This window comes from Pectinophora gossypiella, chromosome Z (genome assembly GCF_024362695.1).
Source record: "Pectinophora gossypiella chromosome Z, ilPecGoss1.1, whole genome shotgun sequence".
NCBI lineage: Eukaryota > Metazoa > Arthropoda > Insecta > Lepidoptera > Gelechiidae > Pectinophora > Pectinophora gossypiella.
The window spans coordinates 1619471-1638819 of NC_065433.1; the positions used below are offsets into that span (position 1 = coordinate 1619471).

General features: G+C 41.0%; 1 protein-coding gene across 1 annotated transcript in view; it reads left to right on the forward strand.

The window, feature by feature from the left end:
- LOC126380067 (sushi, von Willebrand factor type A, EGF and pentraxin domain-containing protein 1) overlaps window positions 1–18841 on the forward strand; it is a 128008-nt gene extending 109167 nt beyond the window's left edge. Inside the window, exons 10-18 of the mRNA XM_050029261.1 lie at window positions 727–1025; window positions 6580–6814; window positions 8218–8391; window positions 9678–9857; window positions 10648–10884; window positions 11189–11368; window positions 16612–16797; window positions 17241–17529; window positions 18488–18841. Coding sequence (XP_049885218.1) covers window positions 727–1025; window positions 6580–6814; window positions 8218–8391; window positions 9678–9857; window positions 10648–10884; window positions 11189–11368; window positions 16612–16797; window positions 17241–17529; window positions 18488–18764 — 2057 coding nt within the window. The 3' untranslated portion in view covers window positions 18765–18841. The remainder of the gene's footprint in view (window positions 1–726; window positions 1026–6579; window positions 6815–8217; window positions 8392–9677; window positions 9858–10647; window positions 10885–11188; window positions 11369–16611; window positions 16798–17240; window positions 17530–18487) is intronic.
- The last annotated feature ends 508 nt before the right edge of the window (window positions 18842–19349 follow it).

The following is a 19349-nucleotide window of genomic DNA, read 5'->3' on the forward strand; positions in this document are numbered from 1 at the left end:
TGAAAAAGAAAAGCTGCCAGTGTTCTTACTATTGAAGTCTTTATAACGAGAACTTTCCCACTTTGGGAACATTCCCGGGAACGGCACACCATTAATCTCTGACATAAGGGGACGGTCAAAATATGCGATGTTAAATGCAGAGGGTTGAAATTGAATGCCAGACATGTTAATAAATAGAGTTCGACTGTCGAGAGGGGGCACTGTGATAATGATACAGGGGGTTTGTACGTCTGGGCCCTTAGGGCTACGATTGCAGTACTTATTAGTTTTTTTTACTTTTCCATTAAATATTCAGATTACATTCTGTTTGTTTTGAATTCTGCTGGGCTGGGTTTAAAAAAGAAACATCATCCCCCTAGCATTATCCCGTTTTTCACAGGGTCCGCTTACCTAACCCGAAGATTTGACAGGTCCGGTTTACAGAAGCGACTGCCTGTCTGACCTTCCAACCCGCGAAGGGAAAACCAGCCCAATACAGGTTAGGAGGTCACATACCTCTGAAAACACTTTTCTCCGCAAGGGTTTCCTCACGATGTTTTCCTTCACCGCTGAGCACGTGATAATCGTCGTCTGAGAGGGAAAATAATTGAAAGAATTAATCGACCTTAGTGGGTCGATAGCGATAAGCGCTGATTGAGGGAAATCGTCGACCACGCCGGCGGGGTCGGTATCGGGGACCTAAAACTGCTTCCTCGTTTAACAAAATAATCTTGTATTGCCCTCTAGATGTGAACTGCGGCGGCTTAACGCCGATCCAAGATGGAGACGTGGCGCTGGTGGACGATCGCACGACTCACGGGGCGAAGGCGCTATACTCCTGTCGGGAGAACTACACCCTCGTTGGGGACGCCCAGAGGGAGTGCGGCGACGAGGCCGTGTGGACCGGAGAGCCCCCGAAGTGCCTCTTCGACTGGTGCCCTGAGCCCCCTCCAGTCGCCGGGGCCACAGTCTCAGTCAGTGGCCACAAAGCCGGTTCCCTCGCAACCTACTCCTGCAAAAATGGGTTCATCCTTTTTGGCCCTCCTGTGAGTACCTACTTTTTGATACATAGTTTTTAGAGCTGATTCCAGTACACACCATTCTTGTCGATAAAGTAGAATGAAGATGAATAGGTTGCCAAATAATAACTGTATAATGGATAGGGCGTCGCCGCATAACGACGCGCAGACACATCGCCCTAACTCTGTGACAAATTTGCAAGGGCTACCGGATCAAGGACGGGTTCGGTTAAAGACGCAAGTCCCGGAGAGCAACCTAAAAGTCCGCTTTGCCACATTAAATGTTGGAACACTAACCGGAAGGACAAAGGAACTCGCAGACTTATGTAAACGCCGCAGGATAGACTTTATCTGTCTTCAGGAGACTAGATGGCAAGGGGCAAAGTCTCGCAACATTGGAGAAGGCTACAAAATGATGTATACAGGCTCAAAAGGAGGTAGAAATGGAGTAGCTGTTGCAATCAGTCAGGAACACCTGGATAATGTCGTCGAAGTAAAACGGTTTAGTGACAGAGCCATGAGCGTTAAGGTTGTCATAGAAGGAGAAGTGGTAAATGTGATAGCTGCATACGCACCCCAAACAGGATGTCTTAAAACGGAAAAAGAGGAGTTTTGGATTCTTCTGGATGACATTTTACGGGAGATACCAAGCAATGAAACCACGGTTCTTGGTGGCGACTTAAATGGCCATGTGGGCCAGGAATTTAAGCCGTTCGAGAGAGTACATGGAGGTCACGGTTTTGGTTCAACGAATGAAGATGGCAAAACTATTATGCAACATGCCATGTCTCACGACCTTGCAATAGTTAATACATTTTGCATAAAGAAGCCAGAGCATCTCATCACATATAAAAGTGGCACAAATTGTTCGCAAATCGACTACTTGCTTTTAAATAGAACATTGATTGGAAGAGTTAAAAATTGCAAGGTCATACCCGGAGAATGTGTGACGCCACAACATCGACTTGTCGTAATGGATTTGGAATTCAGAAGGAAAATAAAACCTAAGAAAGAAAAGGAACCAGAACTCACCAGATGGTGGATTCTAAAGGGTGAGAATATTGAAGGGTTCCGGAAGGAATTAGAACACCTCTGTATCCCTGACGACATTGGAAAAGATGTAAATATAGCGTGGCAGCACATACAGGCTCAGATCTTAAAGGCAGCACACAAAGTACTCGGGCGAACTAAGGGAGGAAGACGAATATCTAAAGATACTTGGTGGTGGACAGAACCAGTGCAGAAAACACTCAGGGATAAGAAACAAGCCTTTAAAACATGGCAGTCTACTAAAACCACAGAGGATCGGGATATATATAAGGAGAAAAAGAAGATTGCCAGAAGAGTAGTTGCTGTCGAGAGATCGAAAGCGAACAAAGATCTGTACCACTCCTTAGAGAGTAGGGATGGTCACAAAATCATTTACAAGCTGGCGAAGTCACGGGATCAGGCTACTAAAGATATCGTCAAAACAAAAGTACTTAAAGGACCGGATGGCAATCTACTTTTTAGAGACGACGACATCTTGAAAACGTGGTACAAATATTACGACAACCTATTAAATATTAACACTGCAAGTATAAATTTGCCTCAGGAGGATGTAAATCTGGGTTTGATTTACCCTATAACACCTCAAGAAATTAAGATCGCGCTAAATAAAATGTCAAATAAGAAAGCGTTGGGTCCGGATGGCATTCCAATTGAGGCATGGAAGTGCTTGGGTGATACCGGAGTCGTAATACTGGAGAATCTGTTCAACACCATGCTCCTGGAGACTAAATGCATGCCGGATGCTTGGAGGATGAGTACAATCATCCCACTTTATAAAGGCAAAGGAAGTCGCTATGAATGTAATAATTACCGAGGTATAAAATTAATGAGCCATACCATGAAGTTATATGAGAGAATCATAGATAACCGTCTCCGTCAGGAATGCTGTCTCTCTCAGAATCAGTATGGTTTCGTCCCAGGGCTCTCAACTATTGATCCAATCTTTGCAATGACCGTGGTTACTGAAGAGCACAGAGCAAAAGATGAACCCCACTACATTGCATTCCTAGACATGGAAAAGGCTTTTGACCGTGTGCCCCGAAATACAATATACTGGAGTCTCAGAAGGAAAAATGTTCCCGAGGCATACGTCACCATCGTAGCCGACATGTACAAGGATGTCCGCTCTTTTGTACGAACTACAGTAGGAGTCACACAATCCATCCCCGTGACTGAGGGTGTTCATCAAGGTTCAGTACTCAGTCCGTATTTGTTTAGTCTCGTACTCGATACCCTCACTGAAGATGCTCAGAAAGTAGCCACATGGACCTACATATATGCAGATGACGTAGCGATTTGCACATCAAGCCGACAAGAACTGGCGAATGCCCTCGCAGCGTGGAAAAGTCAGTTGCAGGCAGGTGGGCTAGTACTTAGTGTAGCTAAAACCCAATATATGGAATGCAACGTCAAGAACCCTAGCGCTGACCCTATAGTGATAGATGGACAAGTTGTTCAACAGTGCGAGGAGTACAAATATCTGGGGACAATAATCTGCAGTTCCGGAAATTTGGAGAGCAACATACAGCACCGTATATCAGCAGCCTGGCTCAGGTGGCGTGAAGTTACTGGCGTTACCTGTGATAGCCGAATGCCTGTAAAGCTGAAGGGGCTTATCTATAAGTCAGTAATAAGACCTGTCTTAACCTATGGAAGCGAGACGTGGGCCGTAACGAAAAAACATGTCCAGTCCATCCAAGTTGCAGAGATGAAGATGTTACGTTGGATGTGCGGCGTGACGAGGCTCGACAAGATTCGCAACGAGTATGTGCGCGGTAGCCTCGGTGTACGTGACGTGGCTGACAAACTGCAGGAAAACCGGCTGCGTTGGTATGGGCATGTTAAAAGAAGACCGCCTGAGTACATTGGCAACGTGGCACTCGACTTCAATATTACTGGTCAGCGACGTAGAGGAAGACCTAAGCTGAGATGGTTGAGTGTCGTGGAGAAAGACATGGAGAGTTGCGGGTTATCCGAAGACGATGTCCAGGATAGGGCAAAGTGGAGGAAGAACAGTAGGAAAGCGGACCCCGGCGCAAGACGGCGGGATTCACGCTAGGAAGAAGAAGAAGAAGATTCCAGTACACACCATCTAATTTTATTTTAAGTTATACCTGTCATTTTCTTATCCGCCGAAAAGGAAAGGGACGGGTAATCGACAGGCATACAATTTATTTAACTCATGTCAATTTTAAGCAGAAGTGAAAAAAGTCCAAAATTTTATAGTGGCCAATAACCCGATAGAATTAAGTTAACATCACACGTCAAACGGATTGAATATGAGCGAGATGCCTATTTTATTCAAATTTTAAATTAGCAGTTGTCATTATCCGTCCCTTTTGTTTCGGCGGATAAGAAAATGACAGGTAAGTATGACTTAAAATAAAATTAGGTGTCTGCAGGAATCGGTGCCCGAGTAAATAAAAGTAAATAAATATAAAAGTAATCCCTATCTGTGGTCAATAGTGAATCTGTGAATCCTATCTTTGGATAGATCCGCTTTGGCTAATCTGCATATTAATTTAAGTCATTTCCAAAAAAAGCAGCTGCTTGTTTTGGGTTGATATTTGAAAAACTGCTTTACCACTATAGTAGGAGTATGATCCGTATCCCGTCCGGTTGATTAAGTGGAGGTCTGTTCCCAACAGTAGGATGCACACCTAAACCGCTGAGCTGATTTGGATGAAAGTAAACACATACTTTTCAAGGTCGTCATGAGCAATATCATGTACTTACCCGCTGTACGGTTGTACATACGGTTTTGCTTGCAGTAACATTCTTGACATTTAGTAAGACTGACTTACAGTTTAATTTGTGAAAAAAGTAACTAAATATATTTTACTGCGATAACTGAAGTCCGAACGAAGAGGGTGAAAAACTTAATCGATAGTAATAGTTTTTGTTTTGACGTGCAAATGGCATTAAGTGCTTGGCCCGAGCAAAATATACTGAAGATTTTAGCAGAAGTCTGAGCAAGCTTTGGCCAATCAGCTCGCGACAACAAACACTTCAGAACCGACCCTTATTCAGCGCTTAATCGTTATCAGCCTATTAAGGTCGACTAATTCTTTTAAATATGATCCTCTCAAACGAAGCTCTTGGCCGAAGTTCACGCCCACTGGGCACTTTTTCTATTATTTTTGTACTATTGTACTCAAATTTTGTACCGGGTGACAACCCTCAGCGCTCCCCAGTTGTCATATTGTGGCAAATCTACGATAAGTCGATAAAAAATCCTGGTGGTCTTGGGTTGCGTTAACAATACCTATTTTGTTAGTGGCGTCAAGTTTGAATCAAGTTATAGTGAAAACTACAAAAGCACCGTTTTGGAAAATCTCCGTATGACATTTTTGCAATCCAGGTAAAATAAAATTGGTCTGAATTCAGTGGATTAGCACCCGGCCCGCGATTAACAAATGCGAACTTAAAGTTTAAGCCGCATATTGTCAAAATCATGCCTTTTTTAAATTAAAAACAAAAAAATATTCGCGGGTCGGAACGTCTTGAAAACGCATTCATTTTTTAATCTTATTTCATCCACAACTCGGCGTTGCGTTGCCGGATATTGAAACTGACTGGTTCTAAATGAATTAGATTTGCATAATTGAAAGCGAGGGCGGATTAATAGTCCTCCGGCGCCCTCCATGTGAGGGTGAAACTCTAAACCAACGTAAGCTTTGATTGACTGACGGTCGGTCGGTGACTGTACGGGAGTACAAACAAAAACAAACAAAAAATTTTAGAATGGCCAAAACACAAAGTTTGATTGGTATGTCACGCTGAGCGGAATTGAGTAATAGTTTTTTGAATTTAAAAAATATTTGGAATATTAATAAAAAATATAGTGAAAACCACGTTTGAAAAATCCCATTCGGATGTGAATCGAGGGTTGAAAAAGAACACGCAATAAGCACGCTAGTTTCTCTCCAGTTAATTTTAAGGGAATTTTAAATTAATTCAGGGAAATGGAACTTTCGTTCAAGAAAATCACATCAGAATGGTGATAAAATCAGCCTATCGCCCATAAGATTAGTCCACCACGTTAGAAATGTCACATTGTACCACACGCCCGGTAAAGGTGTCTATTATCTTTATACACGAGACTTTTGCTAATGCAATATTTTATATGTGTGTGTTGTGCATCTAAACCAGCAGAAAATATTCCCGCTCAAATAGTTTGTTACGATGTCATTTACACCTTGTACAAGTACATACAAGTAGATAGGGTGTTAGTGACATCGTAACAAATACTGAATGGGATGATTCAAACCATGATTCTGAGTTGATATCAAGTGGATTTTCCTGTCGGTAAATTCATGAAAATTCGAAAGAATGAATGAATTTTAATTCGTGTTTTTTAAAATTATTTTCCGTTCCATGCTTTTGCAACGGAAAATTCCACTTGATATCAACTCAGAATCACGGCCTGAATTATCCCTCAAAGTTTTCGTTACGATGTCACTAACACCCTGTATACTTAGGGTGTATCTTGCAGAAATAAATTATTAAAATTGAAACTATTTTCCTCCAGAGCGTGACGTGCAACCTCGGCGGCGTGTGGACCGGGGTCCCCCCGTCGTGCAAGTACGTGGACTGCGGAACCCCCGCGCAGGTCCACAAGGGCTCCTTCCGCCTGCTCAATGGGACCACAACGTACGGGTCCGTGGCCCAATTCTCCTGCGAGCAAGATTACTGGTTAGCCGGCGCTGAGATGCTCACGTGCAACAAAGATGGAAAGTGGTCCCATGATATACCGTCCTGTGAATGTAAGTATATTCGTTAGTGACCGGCTATCCTGACGGCAGGACCGCCGGTCACCTTTTATTGTTATTAGCTACGACGGGCACCAGCTTTCCCTGGTGGCCGTTGAGCGTAGGTGGGAATATAATCATGAGAATAGTGTTTTAAACAATAAACTCACTTATTAAGGGGTCGCGCGGGAACCAAAACTATCACTCAACACTTTTCGAATGTTAGTAGTGTTAAGTATGGTGTATTTTTGAGGTTGTTGTGTGTACAATAGGTGTGTTTGGAGCACAAGAGGGTTGAATAATGTAAGCGGTTTAAACAAAAACAAAATTGCGGGTTGCGGAAAAGTCAGAAGCCGCAGATTGCAGCCATTTTTTTACATTGGAAATAAACTAAATCAAGCTAAAAAATCGTAAGACGTCTGACTAGCCCTATTTGAAAAACGTCGTGAGCTTGCTTTATAAAATTCTAAGAAATTAAGTTCCGTTAATTAGTTTCGTTGTGTGTCATGAAATAGGTGTGACATTATGTATGTAGGTAATATTATGTATATTTATCTAAATGCATAGGTAAGTACATACATATTTATAGGAGCATTTAGGAAACTTCGTCTGAGTCTTTCCGTTAACCATACCCCAGTGTTTGAAGACCAAAGTCGAAGAGCTCAGGCTGTTAATGACGATGATAATTAATCTGTTGGTCAAATCCAACAAATTATATTTTATTATTTTTTCTTCTTCATTCTCTACGATCGACTGCAACGTAACATGTATTTTTTGTGTGCCTTATTGATGATATAAATAACGTGGTGAATTCAAAGTCGCCGTATTATTTACAACCTTCCACACACCAGCACGGCTAACATTATCGATCGATTCAATATTTTTTGTCAAAATCGATATGTTTGTTTTTTCCTAACATGCATGCCACGTGACTTAGTTCGTATTTTGACAGAACAACATGACTTATTTAGATTAAATCGACAAAATGACATAATTATATCGTCAGAATCGATAAAAAAATAACCGTGACAAAATTTTAGCACGATGCGCATGTTAGCCCTATTGGTAGAGAACAACAACATCTGTGTGTGCGACTATGTATGTGTGCGTAATCCTTAGGGCTGCCAAAAAAAATGTATGATAATTTTTTGTTGAACACCTCCACCAACCCGCATTGGAGCAGCGTGGTGGAGTATGCTCCATACCCCCTCCGGTTGATTGAGGGGAGGCCTGTGCCCAGCAGTGGAACGTATATAGGTTGTTTATGTATGTGTAATTTTTGTAGGTATTCATATATTAAAAAAAAATAAAAATCAAATAAAAAAAATAATAAAAAATAAAAATCATTTATTTTCAGACTACAGTCCATAGATATGTTAGTATGACTAACTTACATGCTTATTTTGTTTGTTTAACAGTGATAACCTGTGCGGACCCGGAGGTGCCGGCGGGAGGGTACATGGAAGCGTACGACTACAACGTGCACTCCACCATCGACTTCCACTGCGAGAAGGGCCACAAGCTGGTGGGAGAACCGAGCCTCGTGTGCCAACCTGACGGCGAGTGGTCCGGGGAGTCGCCCAAATGCGAATGTATGTTCGTTTAATCTTATCTATTTATTAAGTACATCATAATAATATTATATACAGGGTGTTAGTGACATCGTAACGAAAACTTTGAGGGGTGATTGAGGCCATGATTCTGAGATGATATCAAGTGGAATTTTCCGTCGCAAAAGTATGGAACTGAAAATAATTAAAAAAAAACACAAAAATTTTCATGAATATTCAAACTGAAAATTCCACTTGATATCAAATCAGAATCATGATCTGAACCATCCCCCTCAATATTCGTTACGGTGTCATTAACATCCATACCTACTTGTATGGCTACCGTATGTACTTGTGCAGGATGTAAGTGACATCGTAACGAATACTGAGGGGGATGATTCAGCTGATTATTCTGAGTTAATATCAAGTGGAATTTTCCATCGCAAAAGTATAGAATTGAAAATAATTTTAAAAAACTAAAAAAAAAACATGAATTTTGCGACGAAAAATTCCACCTGATATTAACTCAGAATCATGGTCCGAATCATCCCCCTGAGTATTCGTTACGATGTCACTAACACCCTGTATAAAACATTAACAACTAAGACAATTACTAAAATTAATTAAGACTTATATACAATTACACAGTGTACATAGCATCTACAAATTAGTAATTAAATTAACAATAATAATCTTCTCAACAATAGTAATCTTCTCTCCTATGTGGGTTATTACTACATACTGATGTAAGTACGTAGTCGTTACACGAGCCATGTCAGGGGCCTTTGGCGGCTCAAGAATAACCCTGACACCAGGGTTGATGGGGTTGGTAATTCACCTCACAACCCGCACGATAGAAGAAAGAAGCAAATGGAATTCCATAGTCCAATAGGCCTTAGTTTTTTTGTGTGTGGAATTTATTTCTCAAAAAATAAGGTATAGAGTTATACTAATATCAATAACAGTTAAGGCACGTTAGGCCGTTGATCCCGGGCTTCTAGACTAAATATTGGAGCAGCGTGGTGGAATATGCTCCATACTGCCTGCGGCCTCAGGCGGGCCTGTGCCCAACAGTGGGACGTTATAATAAACGTTTATTTCTTTCTTCTTTCTTTATGAAACGTTTATTTCTTTCTTCTTTCTTTATTTGTTTATTTCTTTCTTCTTTCTTTATTTATTTCGCATACAATTTCATAAGTCACGTCAGGGGCCTTAGGTGGCTCAATAATATATTAATAACTCTGACACCAAGGTGATGCGGTCGGTCATTGACCTCATAACCCACAAGGGAGGAAGACACCAATAGTGACTTATTTGTCTTTATACAGATGTGGACTGCGGCAAACTGCCTCCCCTGCCGTACGGATCAGCTGAGCTGCTCAACGGAAGCACCCATCTGGGCAGTGTGATCCAGTACTCCTGCACCACCAACTACCGGCTGACAGGCCCCGTGAGACGGGTCTGCACTGAAGACCATCAGTGGAGCGACAACTCGCCCCGTTGCGAAGGTAAATTAGTTACACAACACAACTGAATATACGAATAGACGAGCCCTTAAAGCCCTCTGCTCCGCACCGACAGGAGCACCAACTCAGAGAATCATCATCCCCCTCAGTATTCGTTACGGTGTCACCAACACCCATAAGTACCTGTATGGCTACAGTGTAATACTGAAGGGGATGATTCAGCTCATTATTCTGAGTGAATATCAAACGGAATTTTCCATCGCCAAAGTATACAGGGTGGCCAAGAACTTCAGGTTCAAAATGAAAAATTAGATAGAGAGGCTCATTAGCTATCAGAAACACCCCCATGTGTGTAGCGGACCCAACTAGTTGGCCACCTAGTTCCGCTCACATGCAACAGATGGCGCCACATTCAATAATGCAGTCTTCAAGCGGTCGTGAAACGCGGTATCGAAGTTTACACGGCAAGACGCATATATACAACTTCCAACACAACACTGTTGGATCGTCGATCCCTAGTCACACTACCAACCTGTGGCTAGCGGGGTACTATGCTCAGTTCGGTACCCCAATGGTAGTGGCCAATGAGCCCATCTATCTAATTTTTCATTTTGAACCTGAACTTCTGAGCCATCTGTAGAATTGAAAATACTTAATAATAATAAAAAAATATGAATTTTGCGACGGGAAATTCAACTTCATATTAACTCAGAATCATGGTCTGAATCATCCCCTTCATGTCACTAAAACCTTGTATGATAACTTACAAACTATGTAAGTACTATATTTATCTTTCCGAAACATTTCTATTTTTTTTTACTTTTTCCAACAGAAATCCGTTGCCCGGAGCCTGTGGTGGCTGAAAACAGCATAGTATCCGTGACTGGTAACGATAGGATGCACGGACGTACACTCATCCGCACAAGTGTCAACGTGAACAGTGGGAACACGTACAGAATCGGTGCGCTAGTAAAGTACCGGTGTGAGCGAGGGTACAAGGTGGTCGGAGAGAGTTTGTCCACTTGCGAAGACAACGGACAGTGGAGCGGGGTGACACCCAAATGCCAGTGTGAGTACATCTTTATTTATCAAAAGTCCGTTATGTACAAAGCATCTCATCTGAAGGTCTTCGAAGGTGAGACGGGAGAAGACGCGATAAACTCTTTTGTCTACCTCTCCCACACTGTCGTGAGCATACAATACATAGTATTTTTTTATTCATATTTTATTGAATAAATGTATTGGGTTGATTTCCCTTCGCGAGTTGGAAGGTAGGACAGGCAGTCGCTTTTGTAAACCAACCTGTCAAATCTTCAAAATCAAATGATGCTAGGGAGATTAAGGATAATAAAAAGTCACCTTAACCTTCGCAGACGTGGACTGCGGAAACCCTGGCAGGTTGGACAACGGGAAGGTGACGCTGGCGACCAACGCGACCTACTACGGAGCAGCAGCGTTGTACGAGTGTGACGAGCACTGGCAGCTGGACGGCGTCTCCAGGAGGCTCTGCCAGGACAACGGCACCTGGAGCTCCGAGCCTCCAGCTTGCAAAGGTAAGCAATAGGCTACTTGACAACCAAGTCAAGTGAGATACTTTTTACGAAACGTCAAAACGCACATTTTCTTTGGAGTTTGTATGGTAATCCTGTCGTGTGACGTCATCAATAAAAGCGGTCAAACGTCGTTCTCATTGTATGAAGTTTACGCGGTTATTTATCATAATTAAAACACGTAATACCAGGTTCCTACCGCGTTAATCAGGAATATGAGACTCCTGGAGTCTATAAAGAAAGAAAGAAAGAAAGAAACGTTTATTATAAAGGGACACCACAGTAACAAATACAAAACAAATATATAATTTAAAACAGGGAGTAACACACAACTCCCGGAAAACAATTCCGAATTCAATTCACAATTCCGGAGTCTCCCGAAATCATATATGATACTTATTTTATGAGACAAAGTCGTAGTCATTGTCACTTAATTCATAAATAAAACTCGTTAATAATGCCCGGGAAGACAAGTAGCTGAATTTGGTGTTTGTTAAGCTCCCAGAACAGAATAAAAGATGCTAACGGTTATTAATATCGGCTGCAAACAATATTTTGCTATTAGTAATTTTACTAAAATAACTCGAAAAGTATTTCTGTGTGGAGTGCTTGTTGCATTCTGTATTGATTAGTCGTTTGAAATTATTTGCATTGTTTGTAATACAACTCTGATACAACATAGCGTGAGGAATGCGGACATACAGATAATATTATGCTTTCAAATATAGGGTGTTAGTAAATACAAATATACTTTATTGCAGCAAAATAAAAAGAAATAATTACAAAAGACATAGCTAATGGCAAATGGCGGCCTTTTCGCTTAAAGCGATTTCTTCCAGACAACCATAAGGTGAGAAAAAAAATAAAAATGTAAATTGAAAGATTGCGGGTACAAACTATAAGTACAACATGAAGTATGGAATTGAAAATAATAAAAAATACACAATTTTGCGATGAAAAATTCCACTTGATATTAACTCAGAATCGTGGTCTGATTCATCCCCTTCAGTATTCGTTACGGTGTCACTTACACCATGTACAAGTACGTATAATATGATTATTTGCAAAAAATAGCGATCGACACATTGTTAATAAGTAAGTACCCGGAATAAAAATAAATATGCTTTACAAGTCAGTCGATTACATAAGATTACTAAATCTTTTAAGGGGCAATGTATACGTTTTTACAATAGAAATAGAAATGTTTTATTGCGGCCATGTGTTTGACATTCAGAATTTGCCTTTCAACTGTTTTAAGACAGTAGTTAAACAAAAACTTTACAAAAAAGGTTATTATAAAGTTAGTGATTATTTAGAAGATATGAATGCATGGGATTAACTGTTTGAGAACTGATATTAGGCAGCTAAATTACTCAATTGTATACCAATATTTTATGTTTAAGTATTTTTATTTTTTAAAGAACGTCTAGGGCCCTGTGCCGAGGTTTTCCTTGCAGCTTCTTTTCCCCGGCTATACAGGTTGTGAGAAGCTAGTCGTTATGTAAAAATTGACGATTCAAAGTGTAACTATGTTACCTACTGAATAAAGATATTTTTGAATTTGAATATATGTAGCCATATAAGTGCGTATGAGTGTTAGTGTCACCGTAACAAATACTGGGGGAGATGATTCAGACCATGATTCTGAGTTGATATCAAGTGGAATTTCCTATCGGAAAATTCATGAAATTGATGAATTCATTCATGTTTTTTTAGTGTTTTTTAATATTTTCCATACGTTTGCGAATGGGGAATGAGGTATCCCTCAAAGTTTTCATTACGATGTGACTAACACCCTGTAGGTATTGGCTACTCATAAGTCACTGTCTTCATCCGCTTGTTTTTCAATCGGGAAGCGCCGGTTCGAACTCCGGTACAGGACTTGCACCATCATCATCAGCCCATTAACGTCCCCACTGCTGGGGCACGGGCCTTCCCTATGGATGGATAGGGTGATCGGGCCTTAAAGCATCACGCGGGCCCAGTGCGGATTGATGGTTATTGACGACTGCTAATGCAACCGGGACCAACGGCTTGACGTGCCTTCTGAAGCACGGAGGAGCTCGAGATGAAAATTTTTTTTTGTGGTCACCCATCCTATGACCGGCCTTTGCGAAAGTTGCTTAACTTCAACAATCGCAGACCGAGCGCGTTTACCGCTGCGCCACCGAGCTCCTCAAGGACTTGCACCAACGAGTTATTATTATTAATTTATCTTAAGTGCAGTTTTCACTAACACAGTTGGCTCGACCATTATAGACGGCGATACGGCTCACCACCTAACACATTGGTCTAACACAAAGCTCTGTGATTATCACAATTGGGATTTAGTCTTATTGGGAGTTAGTTTTATTGCCTACTAAATGTTCGGCCTCCGCGGTTCAATGGTTGAACAGGCTTATTATAAAACTAATGATTACCTAAATAATAAAAATTATATTAAATGAGTCCTATACATTACAAGTTATTTAATATCTAGAGGAACTCATGTATAGATATTGTATTTATAGGTGTTGCTGTTGCAGTTTCTTTTTCAGCCATAATACCTTGCGATAAATGATGTACTTAGTAGATTCAAAAATGTTAAATCGGTCTTCGACGAGTTCATCTATGATACGAGTAATTATGTTGAATAAATTCTGATTCTGACCCACGATCACGATCCGCAGGTCCTGGATTTAATTCCAGGAGACACTACTAACAAAAAAATCGCGAGGATGTTCTTAGCTTGCCCAGGACACAGACTGAATTCGCACCTGATTGTCCGTAAAAGTAATATGATTATGTGCTTCGGAAGGCACGCTAAGTGGAATGTGCTCCATACTCTTTCCCATTGAGAGGAGGAAACTCGTGCCCAGGAGTGGATCGTATATAGGCTATTTATGTAGGTATGCTATATAAAGCACCTCCTCCTTTTTTGAAGTCGGTTAATACCTACAGAACCGTGCGTCCGTGGGTTACGTTGCATCTGGACTTGACAATGGATTTAAAAGAAATACCCACACATTTTTAGAGGCCTTTGGTATAGATATAAAACCATTTATATACCTATCCGAAACCATTAATATTTTCGTCATGATTAAAATTTGGTCATCGCTTTGGGCATCGATAGATAGATGAAAATATAAGTACTTAAACAAATAAATACGTCTAAGAAAAACTAATTTAATTATCCCAGAAAAATACACATAAATAGAAAAGGCAAAATGCACGATGTTCACATTTTTAAATAAGCAAGGCTATATTTATGGGCAATAATCTGATGGTCATCAACACTCCCCATTTGTCCGGTCAAAAAGTGAATGTCATCCGAGACTAATCTAGTAAAAGTCACATTAAAAAAAATAGTAACTGCTTTTAAAACATAGCTAAATATTAAATAAAAAAATGTTATGACTGATGCTGCGGAACCTTGAACCATTCATGTCCAACACGGTGCTTGGTTTAATTCAACCTTTACATAACACTGGTCTAAAGACAGAGGCGGACTTCCCTTATGGCCGAGTAAACAGGAGCTGGGTAGGGTGGCCATGCTCTTGATATTATCATGAAATAAAATCACAATCCTACATAATGAGCTGAATCATTCCTCTCAGTCTTCGATACGATGTCACTTTACACCCCGTACAAACACCTATGGTTGTTAGTGACACCGTAACGAATACTGAGGGCGATGATTCAGACCATGATTCTGAGTTGATTTCAAGTGGATTTCAATTTCCTATCGGATAATTCATAAAAAAAATTTTAGTTCCATACTTTTGCGACGGAAATTCCACTTGATATCACCTCAGAATCATAGTCTGAATTATCCGTCAAAGTTTTCGTTACAATGTCACTAACACCCGGTATCATGTCCAGCTACGGTCAAACCCGCCTCGGATATCACTCGCTGAAAATGTCAATGTTACTGATGCTATTTCTCAGAGTGCTGCTGCATGGTGTCTATATTAGATTTATTGCATGACGTTTATTGATGTCGTCGACGCCTCGGATGTCGATGCTAGAGTCAATATTTACTTGTCACGTTTGCCGAATGACAACCAATGGTAACCGATATGTTGTAGCCTGATCGCATAGTTCGGATATTGTGACGATATATCGGATGATAAGTGTCAGTAAGGGACAGTCCAAACAAAAATCTTATTCTCACCGTGCTGCTAGTGCGAGCGAGATAGACTGTCCACGCGCTCCCTTTTACTCGTTAGCGGCTTAAGGTCATTTAAGACTAAAGTAAGACCCAGAGGGAGTGAGGTCGGCGTCTTCTTTATTAACATATTTGGAGATAAAACCTATCCGGAACATGTCAGAGCAGTCGGGTAAATAGTGCGTCTCTCTCTTACATTTCTTATTTACCTAGATCTATCGATTAATATATCCCCTTCTTGGTCTTATGTCTAATAAGACAACTAAGACTAAAATGTTTTGTTTACGTTAAAACGAGTAATTGTTCCATTCATTTGTTTTCTCAAATAATGGTTGAAAAAACACAATGATCCATTCTATGAAATATACATACGACGAGTTAAAAAGAAAACGTGGAAAAAATAACTGTTTGCAAACAGCTGAAAATGGAAGCAGACATTTGTCCTACACGTTGGGAAAGCAGCACTGAAACTGGTCAACTGCACTTTAAATTGTTTTTATTACATTTATTAACTATTAGGGCCATAACCGAGACGCGAAAGTCACGTCGCAGAATAATTTGTTTTGTAATGGCTTCGTTGCCAAAACGTCGTATCTCAATATGAATTGTTTGGCTCGCCGGCGACGTGGCCATAGCGTCTCGGTGAGTTAAGTGCCCAAAACATTCATGTAAACATATCCGGGACCCTTGTCCCGGATCACCTTTGATTGGGGCGCGTTTACGGTTTCGTATCCAAATCCCGCGCCCGCTTATCTTTCCCGGGTCTGTGTGCAGAAAGTTTAAACAATAAACGTAATAAACATTTTATTGCAGGCCTATATCGTATATTGTACCTGAACATAGTACCTAAAGGTATTACCCACCGCCACCGCCGCCTTAAAGTGAAAACCTCGTAAGTGCATTATTGCAAAATAAAAATTTAGATTTTTCTTAGGAATTCTCTTAACACTCGTTTATTTCCCACCGGTATATTTTTCTTAGCAAAAATGCACTTTATTAAGAGGTATTCACTCTAAGGCGACATTTTAAGAACTCATAAACATATATCAGAAAAACATTTAAATACTTATTCTTATTTTAAAATTCGTTTCTTTTTCAGAGATCACATGCCCGGACCCGTCGAGTCAGATGAAGACAAGTACAGGGTTGGTGGTTGTAACGAGCACGCTGAGCATCGGCGGGGAGGCCCACTACCGCTGTGAGAGGGGGTACAGCCTAAAGGGCAACCAGTCTAGAACTTGTCTCCCAAGAGGACAGTGGAGTGGCTCACCACCAGTTTGCTTCCGTGAGTACCTCATGTTTGCAGGTTAGCCAGGAGTTCGCCAGTATCACGTCAATTTCAATGTCCTTCAAATAGGCAGGGGCTGGATTGGCTGAAACAATTGATAAGTTACAAAGGGACTTTTTCGTCCAAAACTTCCCTAAAGTTTTTTTTTCTCCAAAATAGTAAAAAAAATCCCCTATCTGGCAACCCTATCCCTGAAGGCATAGTCAAGTTGTACATGTTTCGACATGTATAATCAATAACATCGTTATGCACAGACACCTGCGAGGAATATTAAGTCAAATTTAGTGATTTATATCCCGAGCCGGGATTCGAACCCGCGACCCTACAATGTAGACACGCGTTCTCCTAACAGGGCTGTCACTTATTTTCTTACTAATAATCTTTTTTAAAGTTAAAATAATCAGTAATGCAATGTTTAAAAACAACTTTCATCCGAACAGCTATCGACTGCAAGTCACCGGGCACGATTGAGAATGGGCGGATTATAATCTCAAACGGAACGACGCTCTTCGGGAGTTCGATCGAGTACCACTGCCTACCACAGTTCCAGAGGGTGGGGCCGTTCTTGCGGAAGTGCCTGGACGATGGCAAGTGGTCTGGAGAGGACCCGAGCTGTGAGCTGGCCAGCAATGAGGCGGCAGAGAGCGGCACGCTGCCACTCAGTGTCGGTGTAGGCTGTGGTGTCGTGCTCTTCCTCCTCATGCTGCTAGGAGTCATCTATTTAAGGCTGTAAGTGTATTTTTAATGTGTCATAGACGGCAAACAGGCTTACCTCATGGTGTGTGGTCACCGCCGCTTGTGGATATTAGCGGCACCCGTGGTATTGCCCGTTTATTTTTCCATACTTCCGAATATTTTTTACGAACGTTTAGGACCCTGTGTCTTTCTTCCAGCTACTTTTTACTTGCAGGTTATGAAGCTGCAATGTTTAGAAAGAAATAAAGAAAAAAATAGTCCACTTGATTTCAACTCGGAATGATTAATTGTCTGAATCATCCCCCTCAGTATTCATTACGTTGTCACTAACACCCATACGTACTTGGGCTACTTGTACGGGTCTGTGATATCGTAGCAATACTGAAGGGGAGATTCAGACCATTATTCTGAGTTGATATCAAGTGGAATTTTCCGTCGCATTCATGTTTTTTATTACATATTTTTTTTTAAACTTTATACTACTTTTGCGATGGAAAATTCCACTTGATTTTAACTCAGAATAATGAGCTGAATCATTCCCCTTATTCATTACGATGTCACTAACATCCTGTAAGTACTTATATTTAATCATTGGAAGTTTTATACCACATACTTACGTTGAAGCTTTTCAGAAAGATAGTTCCAAACGTGATTTTTCTTCATAGTAGAACTACCTACTTAGTTTCTTGAAATAAAAATAAAGCTGCAGCAAGCTCCTTACCCGAACATTTTGAAGTTTTTGTCGGTGATGTAAAACATAAATGCTAGTCGTTTCTACGATGCAACGATAAATAAAATACCTATAGGTTAGTTTTCCTCTCAGACGACGCACTGAGCCGAGGTTCGCGCCCAACCGAGTGAGAGCCTTCAACGCTCCCCATTTGTCCGGCCAAGTAGTTAAGGCCATCTGCGGCAAATCTGCAATAAGTCACGTCAAAAAAATGTTTATACACCAAACAAACGTTTTAATCCATCCGATTTTGCTCCCCAGCCGCAAAGCGACGCCCGTGAAGAACACAGAAAACATCGAGGGCGCCGAGCGCAAGGAAGACCAGAACGCCGCCGTGATGAGCTACGCCACACTGCACGACACAAATGGTCGTCACATTTACGACCACGTCACGGACAACGTGTACGACTCGCCATACAGTGAGCACATCGCCGATAACGCCGCCTACGGACGTAGGAGCGACACGGACTCAGCCTATGAACCCGAGCCAACGGGGCCTAACGCAGTCGTCACCATCAACGGAGTCGCTGTCCGTTGATCGAGCCGTAAAAGGTTATGCTGGGAACCAAACTTAGAGCGGGAAGATTTTGAACGGATAAAAAATGCGTAGACAAACATATTGGTGCTAATTCCTGTAAATACCATCTAATTTTATTTTAGGTTATATCTGTCATTTTCTTATCCGCCGAAAAGGAAAGGGACGGGTAATCGACAAGCATAAAATTTATGGAACACACGTCAATTTTAAGCACAAATCTAAAACAACCGTCTAAAAATTCGCCCGGGTTATTCATTTATTTACGCATTCTTCCTAAAATTAAGAGCTGTCAATCATCCGTCCCTTTCCTTTTCGGCGGATAAGAAAATGACAGGTATAACTTAAAGTAAAATTAAGAGATGTCTGCAGGAATCGGGGCCATTATATACTTAATTACATAGTATAAAATCTAGCACACATGTTCAGAAGCCTTAAAAACGAATATTATCCAATTCCAAGAATAAATTGATTAAATAGTGGTCAAATTGATAACCACCGTTGTTTACAGTTTATATGCTTCATGAGAATGACATCAAGGCGGAGAGGTATACAGCCTAGTGCGAAAAAGACGATAGATACCTGTCT